The sequence below is a fragment of the Balaenoptera acutorostrata genome, chromosome 8, assembly GCF_949987535.1.
Source record: "Balaenoptera acutorostrata chromosome 8, mBalAcu1.1, whole genome shotgun sequence".
Lineage (NCBI taxonomy): Eukaryota > Metazoa > Chordata > Mammalia > Artiodactyla > Balaenopteridae > Balaenoptera > Balaenoptera acutorostrata.
This window is the reverse complement of record NC_080071.1, coordinates 36,740,232-36,753,555: the sequence shown is the minus strand read 5'-3', so window position 1 is coordinate 36,753,555 and position 13,324 is coordinate 36,740,232. Positions and strand designations below refer to the sequence as shown.

The following is a 13,324-nucleotide window of genomic DNA, read 5'->3' as shown; positions in this document are numbered from 1 at the left end:
CTGGCACCCAGGAGTTCAATAAATATTCGTTGTATATCTAAATTATTTCTCTCCCTTAGCCTGCATCTTTTCGTTCTGGCTGCCTATTACAACTCTCATAATCCATTCTGTATTAGTAATTAGTGATTGTTTATTAAGCATCAGACATTGTGCTAAGCAGTCTGCATGTATTATCCCTGTTCATCACCAAAAGTCAATGAAGTAAGGATGTTATCATTCCCATTCTTTTTTTTTTTTTTCATTTTGTTCATTGTTCCTTTTACTGTGCAGAAGCTTTTTATTTTATTTATTCTTATTTTATTTTTATGGTTACTTTGGGGCTTTTTTAGGCCGTGCTGCGCGGCATTCGCGATCTTAGTTCCCCCACCAGGGATCGAACGCGTGCCCCCTACAGTGGAAGCCTGGAGTTTTAACCACTGGACTTCCAGGGAAGTCCCGTTATTATTGCCATTCTTAAGGGAGGAATGTAGAAACTAAGCGTTACTGAGTCATCTGTCCCAGCATTTGCTCCCAAGCCTATCTGCCTCCACTCTTGTAACCACTACATTTAATTGTTTCCAGACCTTTCTTAATAAACTCCACACTAGACCTTGTTTGGTTTCAACAATCCTCCTCTAAAGGTTCTGTTCCCATAAGGTCCTCAAGTGACTGTAGCAAGTAATTAACGCAATATATTAGAAAGCCTCAAACAACAACCAAAGTGCATTATAAATTATAGTCTGAAAGGATAAAAGGGATCATTTTAGACAACATTCACACTCTTTGTTAGTTTACAATGTATTCAATCAAAAGAATGTGTCTCGAGGCACAATGAAAGAAGTCTATAGTTCTCCCTCCTTCACCTGCTAGCCTGCTATTGGTATTTTATCCTGTGGTCAAGAATAGCTTGTCTTCTACAGTAAATAATAAAATATAAAGAGTACTTAGCAAATAAGTGGTTATAGTGTTCTTCACCTGGTAGAAGAGGCACTTAACAAGTAGCACTGTACACTTCATCTACTAAAACTGCATTCAACTTTCAGCAAATAGTATAGAGAGAGAACTAATGAGGGAGGGGGAAGAGGGAGACAGTGGCAGGGAGGAAGAGGGAGAAGGAAAGAGAAAGTGAACAAGAGAGAGGTCTCATAAAATGCAGGAGATTGTAAGTGCTGAACAAGTAATACAAACAATAAATGCTACAGAAGCTCAGAGGAGCTCACTTTAAACTTGGATGATGCAAAAAGATTTTACAGAGGTGATAGGATTTGAGCTGTGCCGTAAAGGATGACGTAGGATAGGCAAAGAGAAGGTGGGAGAAAATTACAAGAGAGGAATATCACGAGAAGTGGTTCAGAGGCAGAAAAGCATAAATTGCCTTGGGGAAAGAATGAACAGATCACACTACCTGGGGTTAAGTTTTTATGTCAGGCAATGGTATGAGATTAACATGGATGAATACAGATGTAAGGGGACTTGAGTCTCAGGCTAAAGACATTTGAGTTTCTCCCACTGACAACAAACCAGGAGCTACCAAGAATTTAAAAGTGGAACAACAGGATGGTCCAGTGGGTAAGACTCCATGCTTCCAATCCAGGGGGCCCGAGTTTGACCCCTGGTCAGGGAAGTAGATCCCGTACGCATGCCACAACTAAGAGTCCGCATGCCGCAACTGAGACCCAGTGCAGCCTAAATAAATAAATAAATATTTTTAAAAAACAACAGTGGAGGGCTTCCCTGGTGGCGCAGTGGTTGAGAATCTGCCTGCCAATGCAGGGGACACGGGTTCGAGCCCTGGTCTGGGAAGATCCCACATGCCACGGAGTGACTGGGCCCGTGAGCCGCAACTACTGAGCCTGCGCGGCTGGAGCCTGTGCTCCGCAACAAGAGAGGCCGCGACAGTGAGAGGCCCACGCACTGCGATGAAGAGTGGCCCCCGCTCGCCGCAACTAGAGAAAGCCCTCGCACAGAAGCAAAGACACAACACAGCCAAAAATAAATAAATAAATTTATAAATTTTTAAAAAAGGGGGGGAAATAATTACTTAACCTTAGCCAAAAGGATGTTCTCCTTAAAAAACAAAAAAACAAAAAAAAACAGTGGAACAACATGGTGAAGAAGTGGCTTTAAAATGGATTGGCCAAGGAGACTGAAGGCAAGGAGACAAGGAAGGCATCCATTGCACAGATGAATGAAGGATGATGGAGCCCATGAAGGAAAAATAGGCAGAACTTGGTGACTAATGGAAAGCAGGAATGAGTTGGTTATACATATCTCTTGTCTTCAACAGAACAAAGCATTTACTTTGGAGTCCCACATATCTTCAAAGAAGACAAATTCAAAATTACTTCTTTATTCTGAAAGCTTGAAATACGGACTTAAGAACAAGGAGATTGAGAATCTGAATGTAAAGCACTGACACCCATTTGAAGTTTCTTAGTAGACCCTAATTTATCTGTTCAGAGCAAAGTGGTAACTTCAGGGGAGGGGGCTATCACCATTGTTCATTGTTAACTTTTTTGTGCATCAAGACCCATGAGAAACATTACCCAGTTCACACATACCACACACACATTCTAAAGCTCCATAGGTTAACTTATCAAAGACTCAGATATTACTTCAATAAGCGCCTCTTGTTGATGCTAATCTTACAGAGCTACATTATAGTTAAATAAACTTTTCAGTAATAACCAGCAGAGTAAAGGATTATGGAAGGATACTAAGATGATGAGGAAATGTAATGATCATCCAGACCAACCCCCTTCGTTTTATAGGAGAAACCGAGACCAGGGAAGTTATTTTCCCATTTAATCTGAAAATACAACTACTGCTAAAATCCAGGTCCCCTCCCTTAAGAACAGTGTTCTTATTTTCCCAGCCCTTTTCCTCAGCCTCAGTGATGCCACCCTTCCAGGAAATGCTTAGAAGTCAGCAGTGCAGCTGTGTCATCTTTAGCTCTACAATTCTCTTCTCTTTGTATCATTGAGAAGGAAACACACCAGAAAAGGACCTCCAGGATGAGACACAGCTCCCACTCCAAGGCAGTGAAGTAATTCATCCAGCCGGCAGTCCAGAAGAACAGAGTGGGGTTGAGATGCTCAGAGAGCAGAACAGAACCCCAGTCCGCCATTGTTCACATTACCTACTATTTGATACACTTGAAGAGGAGCAAACAGTAATTCTGGCTCCAAGATGTCGGAGAAAAGCAATTATTGATATCATCTTACAGGTAATGGCTGGGTAGTGGGAATAGAGCAACCATTTCAGGAAGGGACAGAGATGAACCCAGAGAAACTTAAACTTCACTAACTTGAGCCCTACCAGGTCTAGGGAGGTGCCCTAGCAATTTTGTATTTATGATTTTCAGGTTTGTTTTTTTTTTTCTTAAAGAGTTTCCCTCAAATTGTAGTTTAGGCTGCACAAAACCCCTAAGAATGGGATGTGCTAAATAGTCTAGAGCCCTCTAGAAATGCCTCAAAGATGTCAGTGACCTGCCTTATTAGCTATTACCAGTCCAAATGACCACTCTTTGGCTGTTCTTCATAGTTATTAAATATACCAATAAGACTATTAGAAATAGAAGACATAGTGTTTAAAACTTTACAATCTAAATAATAGACCTTACTTTCATACCAATATTTAGGATTTCTTTCCATTTGGCTTGAATTAGTTAAACAGTTTCTATTGAAATTATATCTCTGCATAACAAGTATAACTTCAGAAGCAATTACAAGTGAAATGTTAAATAGAACTATTTTGTGTATTTGTTGCATGTTCATGCCCCGGAAATATGCTATAGAATTCAAAGCCATGAAAACCTTGATTTCTATTTAGATGGAGATTTATCATTATTTGTGAGATATGTCCAGTATGGTTTCACTTTAAAACCACAATAAAGTTTTTTTTTAAATATTTATTTATTTATTTATTTATTTATTTATGGCTGTGTTGGGTCCTCGTTTCTGTGCGAGGGCTTTCTCTAGTTGTGGCAAGCGGGGGCCACTCTTCATCGCGGTGCGCGGGCCTCTCACTATCGTGGCCTCTCTTGTTGCGGAGCACAGGCTCCAGATGCGCAGGCTCAGTAATTGTGGCTCACGGGCCTAGTTGCTCCGTGGCATGTGGGATCCTCCCAGACCAGGGCTCGAACCCGTGTCCCCTGCATTGGCAGGCGGATTCTCAACCACTGCGCCACCAGGGAAGCCCCACAATAAAGTTTTAACAATGGGTATTTTTCTCGTTGAGAGGTCTGTGGTCAAACTGAACATCTCTTAGAACCTGATTAGGTCCTGATGTTTTCAAATTCAATATTCAGCAAATACAGAGCATTTGTTTGGCCGTAAGAAATAATTAAGAACTTCGGAGTTAATGCAACTCTCCGGAGCCTGCTCCTCTTTGCTGATGACATGATAATCAGACATAACCTCTTCCGGTCTTGGGCCTCACATTATATAAGATTGAGGCAGAATAAATCACATATAATTAATCTTTTGAGGATCTAGGTGACATTGCTTTTGGTTTTTACATCAGCAAGTCCTTTGTTTGCCAGTAGTCAGGAACAGTAATGAAAATTTTTTATGTTATTAAATGCTTTATTTCTTCTTCCTCACTCCCAGCTATCCTGAATCCAGAAAAATAGACACATGGTCATTCTGTGAAGACAAAGGAACATTGAATAGTTAATTATATAACAGATAGAGCTGTCCACTGTGTATTCATTCTTGTAGAGAGTTGCTAGAGGGTAAATTAGCATATTTAGTTCGAAATCTTGTAAAATAGAAATGGGATGGATTGTTTTAGCAATTTCACAATTTGTGTAGTAACCATCATACTTCATCGAAGATCTGACTCAAAATAACACAAGGCTCTGAATAATGGGAAGGGGAATGTTCTACAAACATCCACATGGGACAGGTTATCTCCAATGATGAGATATATTTAATAATGTCAAAAATCCACTTTACCTGTATAAATACAGTATCACTGTAATCCTAGGGGCTGCATTTGCTTTCTCAGAACTGAACTCTTTCTTCCAATGATAGGCCTAAAATAAAATTGGCAGAAGTCATTGAGTTGTTTCTGTAACATTTTCATTGCTGGAAGGGACCTCCAGAGGTCACCTAGTTCGTCCCAATCTCCAGCCAGGACTCTCCCTAATACTGAATATAGCTGTAGAGCGATCTGCATTAAGAAAGCTTTTAAAGATCCCTGGGGTTGGTCAAAAAATAGCTAATATTGGTCTGATTCATAGAACAGCATTATACATATGACAAAATAGCCACCTTCATCAGGGAAGACATCCATCAGGGCTAAGTGCTAGTAGTAGCTTCAAAAGGAAAAGCTTTATTTTCTCAGAGAAAAGGGTGGTAGATTAAGGAAATGACCAAGCGTGTTGGTATTTTTTTGTTTAGGTGTACTTTTGAATGCTTATCAAAAAAGAAACATTGTCTTGTCAAAGACCACTGCAGGGTAAGCCCAGAGATAGCTGTGAGCAAGCAGATCACAACTCTTTAACAAGTCCTTTCAAATGGCTACAGAGCTCAGAGGGGGAGCTGTTGTCTCAAACAAGATCCGATTAGCATCAAGTTAGTGAAGGGCAGATGGTGAAACATAAGAATAATATTGACAGACCTGCTTTTTAAATGGTATCTTTCCCCCTAATCAGCTGAGTTTGTTAGAGCTGATAATTTTATTTCTTCAAACCCATTCAACTGTGGGTGCAATGGACAGGAGTTTAAGTGTAATTTCAATCTCCTAAAACAATCACGACTGTTTTATAGGTAAAGTATTCCTCCACAATTATTAAACTTCTGAATTATTGGGTTGAAGTACTACACTAGAATCTAGAAATTCTGCTAACAGGAGAGCTGAAGCTCTTAGCTGGATTATTTTGGGCCTTTAAGCCTTTCAGTTGAACTATACAGAGAATTTAAAGATAGAGCTATAGTTATCTATAAAGTGAGGGAAATGACCTGCCCTCTCCCCCAACAATTGTCCCAAGTATCCACATGATTTTGCGTATTAACACCACAGTTTTTCAAATCATATTTGTGTAAGGTTACATAAAAGCCTGCTCAACCACAGGTGCCTTCAGGGATGGGAACTAGGGGGCTGGATGGAAATAAGAAGTGTTTTATTTATCACATACCTTCTTGCCAACTTTCAAATTTTCTGCCTGTACTTCTTCCAAAGAATTCATTTGAAAATATATCATTTTTTTAAAAACAGAAAGGCACCCCTGTGCTCTTACAAGGCTAGACACTCAGTTCGGGTTACAGGAAGTGGAAAGCTGCGACTACTGGCCTCTCCCATCCTCCTTTGTAATTCTTGACTTTGGAAATGGGAATTCAGACATTGAGATTTTTTGATGTGCATCTGCCTTTCTCAGAACACTAACCAACTAACAAAGTCTTCAAGTTGTCTTTCCTCTTCCTTTTGTGAGAGCAAGAGAGAAAAGGACAAGGAGATCTCTCTGCAGTGTCTCCTTGGCTATACAACATTCCCACAGTGGACATCTAAACTTAAGGTGCAGTCTACATATTCACCATAAAACTAGGGCACTTACGGAAATACTTCCATAATTACTTGGATATTGGGCAGAGTAGGTTTTTTTCTCCCTTAAACGGCTCAGATAATCGTCCCTAACTAGTTCACATACACAGCCTTTAAGAAGTGTTGTTTTTTAAAGTTATCAGCCTAACAAATTCCCATAGCTGAATCAAGAAATTCCAAACAGAAGAAACTGAATCAGCTTTAAGGAAAGATAATCAAAACATAAGAGTGTAAGGAAAAGCAGAAGGTAGCACATTCTGTTATTTTTATTACAAAAAAAAAGTTCAAACCCTTTACATGCTATGACATTAAATGTCATATATGAGTTCACTGCAAGCAAACCTCTTTAAAAATATACATACTGTATATATTTACATTCAAGTTTGAGTAACTGGTGTCAAGGTATAGTTCAGGATCTTTACCCACCCTGTGGATTTGTTCAGCTACAAACTAAACAGCGATTGTATCTTCACTCAGGCACATGGAGAGGTAGAAACTGCTTTTTAAAGAAAACAAACAAAACCTGTAGTGCAAACGTGAAGATCATTGCTGAAGCAGCTTATACATCAAGGAGGCCCTAACTATAACTAGCTTTGGTCATCTCTAGAAGCTGAATACATGTAGTCTTGTCTTTTAAATTAAAACCAGATAAAACTTTGGGTAGATGCTCTTCTGAGCACATCAAGGTGTTGGTAGAGCTCAGCAAGGAATACTCTGCCACTCTGCACCGAGAATTGCACATGACTAAGTTAGGCGACATAGCAGCAGGGCTGGGCGGGCAGCTGGGCTCCTTTTCCCTGATAAGACACAATTAATACACAGATCAGTGGCTTTAGAGACTTCAAATTAACATCTGTACACCCACCGCTCCGAACTCAGAAGCCACCAAGATACTTCCTCTCCCAAGTGAAACCTCTATTATTTCTGCCCTGCCCACCTCCATCCCAAACTGAGCTAATAAGTCCAGATAAGGGTGGGGTGGCCTATAAGTTCTACAGGCCACGGTTCCTCAGCCTCGTGACTAAACCTCATGAAGGTTCTTGGGCCTGAGAAGGGCTCCCCAGGTTCTTGCCAGAGTTGGTGGGGCTCGTTCCTGAGAGGGGAAGTTGGAGGGAAGTCAGGGTGGTGGCCAAGGGCAGAAGCCCTTCTCGTTCCCTTTTCTTCTGTTTCATCCTGCGGTTCTGGAACCAGATTTTGACTTGGGTGTCATTCAGCTGCAGTGAGTTGGCTATCTCGATTCGTCGGGCCCGAGTTAAGTACTTATTGAAATGAAACTCCTTCTCTAGTTCTGTTAGTTGCTTAGTGCTGAAATTCGTGCGGATCGCGCTGGACGAGTTGGCGGCTCCATACTTGGCGAATTTGCCTGCAACGTAAAGACAGGGAATCAGCGGGGCGAGAGGAGGCGGAGACGAGGCTCCGGAGAGCTTTGGGTCCACATTAGAATCAAAGTCACTGAGCGGCCCTCTTGGGTCTCCGAACACAGTTGTGCCAGGAGAAAAGCTTCACCGAGTGCTCCTTCCCGCAATTTTCTCAATGCCTGGCACTCGGGGCACGCTCAATGGAATTCGCCTGCTTTAATGATGCCTCGGACCGCGTTTCCCCCATAAAACCCAAACCGCCGTCCAGAGCGACAGCTACAGCACGCCCCCGGCGCAATTCCGCGAGGCAGGCTCCGTCCCCAACCCCAGTGGCGTCCGTCCGTCCAAGGCCCAAGCACTTACTTTTCTTCGGGGCGTTCCTCTTCACTTTCATCCACTCGAACGTGCTGAAGGCGGCGGGGAGGCCGGACGAAGGGGACGCAGGCTTGGGGTAGAGGCCGGGGGAGGGGGACGCGGTCTGGAAGGCCCCGGAGTGGCCGTCGGCCGGCTCTTTGAGACTCGCCGGGAAGGGGGCGGGCTCGCCGAAGGCCGCGTAGTCCACCTGGCTGCTGAGGAGGAAGGAGCCGCCGCCCGAGAAGACGGCCGAGGTGGCGTAGTGGACGTGCGCCCCGCCGTCGTCGGCCGGCCGCCCGAGCGTGCACGGGAAGTCGTACGGGGGCCCGGGCCCCGGGAGACCGTAGTCCGCGCCCCCAGCCGCGGCAGGTGCCGTGCCCGGCTCGTAGGTCCCCTCCAGGGGGCACGGCGCGTACGCGGGCGCGGCCGGGGGCGGCGCGGGAGGCTGCTCCGGAGCGGCCGGGGGCGAGGGCGCCGCTCGGGCCGCGGCCAGGGGCAGGCAGCTCACGAAGGCGCCGTCGCCTCTGCCTATGGGGAAGGCGGGCTGCAGGACCACTGGCCGAGCGTCGGCGCGGCAGAACTTGGGCGCGAAGCTCAGCACGTCGCCGCCGCCCCTGCCGCTGCCGCACGACACGTAGTCCAGGTAGGAACTCATGGTTCCGGTCCACCCCACCTGAGCTCGCAGGACCGCCGCGGTCGGCGCCGCTCCGCCTTCCCTCTCTAGCCGAGCTGCCCTCGCCGAGCCATGGCAAGCCAGGCGGGGGTAAATAGAGGCCTAATATAGGGGCGGGGTGGCCACGTGGCGCCGGCCGGCCAATGGGCGCCGTCCCAGCACGGCCTGGGTCCCGACTGGCGCGCCGCTCCACGCGCCTGCCCCGCCGCCAACTTTGCCAACCGGCAGGTGGCCTCCGCCCAGCGCCCTACCCCGGCCCGGCGGAGAGGCGCCCTGTCCTGGGGCTACCTGGGGAAGGGCGGGGCGAGAGCGCGGGACGCCTGCTTCCCGGACAGGTATTGGACCAGGTGGGGGCAGAAAGGCAGGACTGGCCGCTCGGGTAAGGACGAGAGGATGGAGAGGGTGAGAGCTCGGTCTTCTGCATCGTGGGTGGCTAGTCTCTCGGGTGTGAAGGGTGGGCGCCGCGGTGTGGAAGGTGTTAAAAGGCCCTCGGGGGCCGCTCCAAGCCTCCTCCAGGGAAGGTAAAGTTATTCCTCTTCCCTTTTTCTCTGAGCCCTTAAGCGCTTTCAGTGTTCTCGGCACTCCTCCTAATCTCTCTCCTAAACCTGGAGTAGACGTTTAATTTTCCCTCTTTTCCCTCTCCCCCCGACTCTAGGGACTAAATTTTACGCTGTAGGTGCTGTGTAGCTGGGGCGGCACAAACTCTTCACTTTTAAGCTAGATTTTTCATGTTACTTCGCAGCTTCTTCGATTGCTTCCATTTGTGGCGGCATGATAAGGGCGAGTATTGGAGTCCAGGGGTTTGATTTGGACAGAAGAAAGTTTCTGCCTTGTGGGACGTTTAGCAGATTCCCCCACCTCTGACTAGGTTGTAAAATAAAGAATCTGCCCTTGGAGTGGAACGCTCGTTGTGCTGCTCTCTGGGAGGTTGGCACACGCACCGTTGCTGCGCACGGTTTCTCTGAGGCGCTTTGGCTCCAGGGCGCAAAGGCTTCCCAGGGACCGGTCAGATCTCAGAGGTCTGGAGAGCGTTGTACCTCGAAGCAATTAAAGCTTCTGTTCTATCAGATAAGTGCTGCGTCGTCTCTTGCGAGTGAAATCTGAGGTCTCACAATGTTAATGGGCTCACGTCTTTCCCTTGATAATATGGTTTTGTTTACTGAGTGTAGAGAGACGGGAAATAAAAGTGCAATTGGCACGGGAAATGAAAAGTAGAAGGGTTACAAAGACAAGCTTTACATTGATAAACCTTCTAACTTCCTTGAACATTTTTTTAAATGTTTCCCTCTTTTGGGCTCTAGGACAAATAACAAATTAAATAAATAAATGTTATTTACACACAGCGGTAATGAAAGAGGGTGGTTTCCTAAAACTCTGTGTGAATAAAGAGTCTACTTTTGGCTTATTTGAGTGCCCTTGAAGACTTGATCTATTACAGCCTCTGAGTTATGGTGACCGAGGTTTTATTATTGTTTTACTGATCCACTTGTCATGAAAGAGCGATTGAGCCCTTGCCTAAAATTCCACTCTGTGGAAGTCTGGAAAATAGGAGCTTTTACAGTCCAGGGAGCCAGTTCCTTACAGGGATGTGAACTTGTGAATAAACAGAGCCACACCAGAAGTGTTACCAGTGTTGAGGCTGAAGTTGAGCCAGGATGGGGGAGGGTTGAGCCTGGAGGAGAGGGGGTAGGTAGAGGGTAGACACCTAGGAATGAGCACAAAGCTAAGGAGGTCTAGGATTCCTGCACTGCTGAAGTTCTTGGATTTAATTGGGAAATAAAATCCTGGGCTGGAAAATAGCCCTTCAAACTTGATATTGCTACTTCAGTTATCTCCTGTAGCCAGTCACACAACAAAGGTCCTAAATAGTTTTTATTTTTAATAGTTTTTAAAAAGAGAAAAAGGCTCTTCTCTAGCACCTTGGTTGGGAAATGATATAGCTCTTCAGAGCTAGCTCAGGCGTCAAATATAGATGCATTTCTTCACTGTCCTCCTTCTGTGCCCTTAATGCAAAAGTATCAGCAGGTCAGATGCTGCTGAGTTCACAATGCCCCCTCATCCCCCGACTGGCTAGACTTTAATTTTTACCAGTTTTACCAGTTTTTCTCTCATAATATCTCAGCTCTCACACTCTTGTCTCAAAACTATAAGACCCACTCTCAAATGGTACTCATCTGATCACAGCTCCTAGGTCCAGAGGCCCCAAGGGGTCAAGAAGGAAGGGTGGCCTTGTAAACGTGTCTCCGGAGAAAGACACCAGCTGGCTGCAACCCAGATGTAGGACAGGAAACCCAGCCTGATTGTTTGGCAAATCTGACCAAAACCTAGCAAATTAAGGGCCTTTTCTCTAAGGTTTCAGGAAAAACAGGCAGCTAGGTGCCTTGGCAACCTTCATTGCAACAAAGACCAGGTTTTTAATGCTAAGCATTTGGAACAAAGGTTGGGTCCTTCATGTCACAGTTGAGCATTGACTTTGGTGCACCCGTGAGCTGTACACACTATTTCCCCAAAGAGAAATTTTGGAGATTGAGCTTTTGCTGAGAGAAGACAATGTCCTGAAAGGGACATCTAAAATTAATAATCTAAAAATTAGATTATTAAAATTGTGCTATTTTAACAACTGTGGGTGAGGGAGGGTGGGTGGGGTGTTCAGTATGTGTTCAGACCCAGTAACAGTTCCCTGATAACTGCAGGCAGAGAGCTACATTCTGTTCCTCCTTCTCTCTACTCCCTTTCATCTCCCAGCCTTTGGCATATGCTACACCTTGGGGCTCAGAGTGGCCATCTCCACTCCTGGGCTGGTTCTTGACTTGCTCAGGATGAAAGTCAAGACTCTGATCATCTCAGACTCAGATTTAATAAACATTTGCCAAGGACCTACTGTGTAAGAACTTTTTTGTTAGGGGAAGTTTAGGCTGGGAAAAAAGATATTCTCAAACCAAAGGAACAAGGGATTCATTTCTGGCACATGTTAGCTATACTATAAATCTACTCTAGGAAAATCTGAATCTATAATTTTCGAAGGAGATGTTGGAAGATATTATTGGGGCAATTGTGTGTATAAAGATACAAATATAGGATATTTTTGGTAACTTTAAAGTTTGTCTCCTAGAAGTTCACAGAGTATGGAAGAAATGTCTTACTGATTTTATTGCTTGTTCAAGTCATGGATTCTTGAGGGTCACTTACCCTGCTGCGTCTTGGTGCTGTGAGTTCTCAGCAGGAGGGGACAGCCTAGGGGCCTGATTGCCAGGTTGTGTTTGATGTAGGAATGCTTTGAAATCTGTCCCATCGTACTCACCACAGCAGTCACCCCCTAACCACCCCCCAGGACTACCTTTCTCTCCCACTCAAACAACAGTCTTCTTTTCTGCAGACAGAAGTGATGGAGGGTGGCAGTCTGGTCTTCTGTGTGTTTACAGTTGTTCCTAAGAAGCCTCTTACAATCCCTCTCCACAAGCCCCACTGTGTTATCCCTTGGAGATGCTTGAGCACATGCAAGCTCTTGGCTCCACAGCCCCAAAGGACAGAAAGACTCTTGCTTGTTGGGATAAAAAGGAGGGTTCTTTTCTCTTAAGCAAGATTTGCAGCTCTCTGCAGCATCCTTCTATCCTAAGGTAGAGGTAGGGATGAACGGGATCCTAAAGACAGGAATTCAAAACCTGTCCGAAGTCTGATAACGTGACCCTCCCTGAAGAAAACAGTTTAGTCTGCTGTGCCTTTCCCTAGAGTTTTGTGAAAGACTTGTGGGTCAAGCCCGTGCCTGGCACACAGGAGGCATTCAAGAAACATTTGTTGGCGTATGGACACCAAGAGGGGAAAGCCGGGGGGGGCGGGAGTGGGGGAGCGGCGGAGGGGGATGAATTGGGAGACTGGGATTGACATGTATACACTAATATGTATAAAATAGATAACTAATAAGAACCTGCTGTATAAAATAAATAAATAAATTTCAAATCAAAGGGAAAAAAAAAAGAAACGTTTGTTAGGCAGAAATAAAAATGGACAGAATGGTGTGTCTTCACCATGACCAATATTGGCTAAAGGATATCCTTAGATTATTGGCTCCCGGCACCACTCCTGGTGGGTAGGAATCACCAGAGAAGCTTGTTTAAATGTGCAGGTTCCTCAGCCTCCCCTGCATCCCCACTGAGCTTCTAATCTAATAGGTCTGACTCAGGAGTTTTTCTTTTTAATAAGCCTGTTGGGTGATTCTAAAGCAGTGTTCTTCAGAACCACACTTTGAAAATTTCTGCTTTAGGAGCAGGGGTGGGGGTGGGGGGCAGTGTGGGGAGAGAGGGGTGATTCTTGACCAGCAAGGTGAGAGTTCATGGCTAAATGGAGCAGGATTATACCTGAAAAGTGTCCAGAAGTCTGTTGGGTAGTAGGGGCAGAGAGGTCAATGTCAAGGTCA

At 45.2% G+C, this 13,324-nt stretch overlaps 1 protein-coding gene across 1 annotated transcript; it reads right to left on the bottom strand.

Annotated features, from left to right (window-relative positions):
• Window positions 1-6,822: 6,822 nt before the first annotated feature.
• On the bottom strand, window positions 6,823-8,892 carry HOXD1 (homeobox D1). Its single transcript, XM_007190438.2, has 2 exons — window positions 8,247-8,892; window positions 6,823-7,888 (listed from the first exon to the last, which is right to left on the bottom strand). The coding sequence occupies exons 1-2, from the start codon at window positions 8,890-8,892 to the stop codon at window positions 7,554-7,556; spliced, it is 981 nt and encodes a 326-aa protein (XP_007190500.2). The 3' UTR covers window positions 6,823-7,553.
• Between the last annotated feature and the right edge of the window lie 4,432 nt (window positions 8,893-13,324).

Excerpts from the sequence above, each read along its gene's own strand:
- HOXD1 (XM_007190438.2), bottom strand. The coding sequence starts at position 8,892 with ATGAGTTCCTACCTGGACTACGTGTCGTGCGGCAGCGGCAGGGGCGGC. Across the intron at positions 7,889-8,246 it reads GAGGAACGCCCCGAAGAAAA|GCAAATTCGCCAAGTATGGA; the intron begins GTAAGTGCTTGG and ends TTTACGTTGCAG.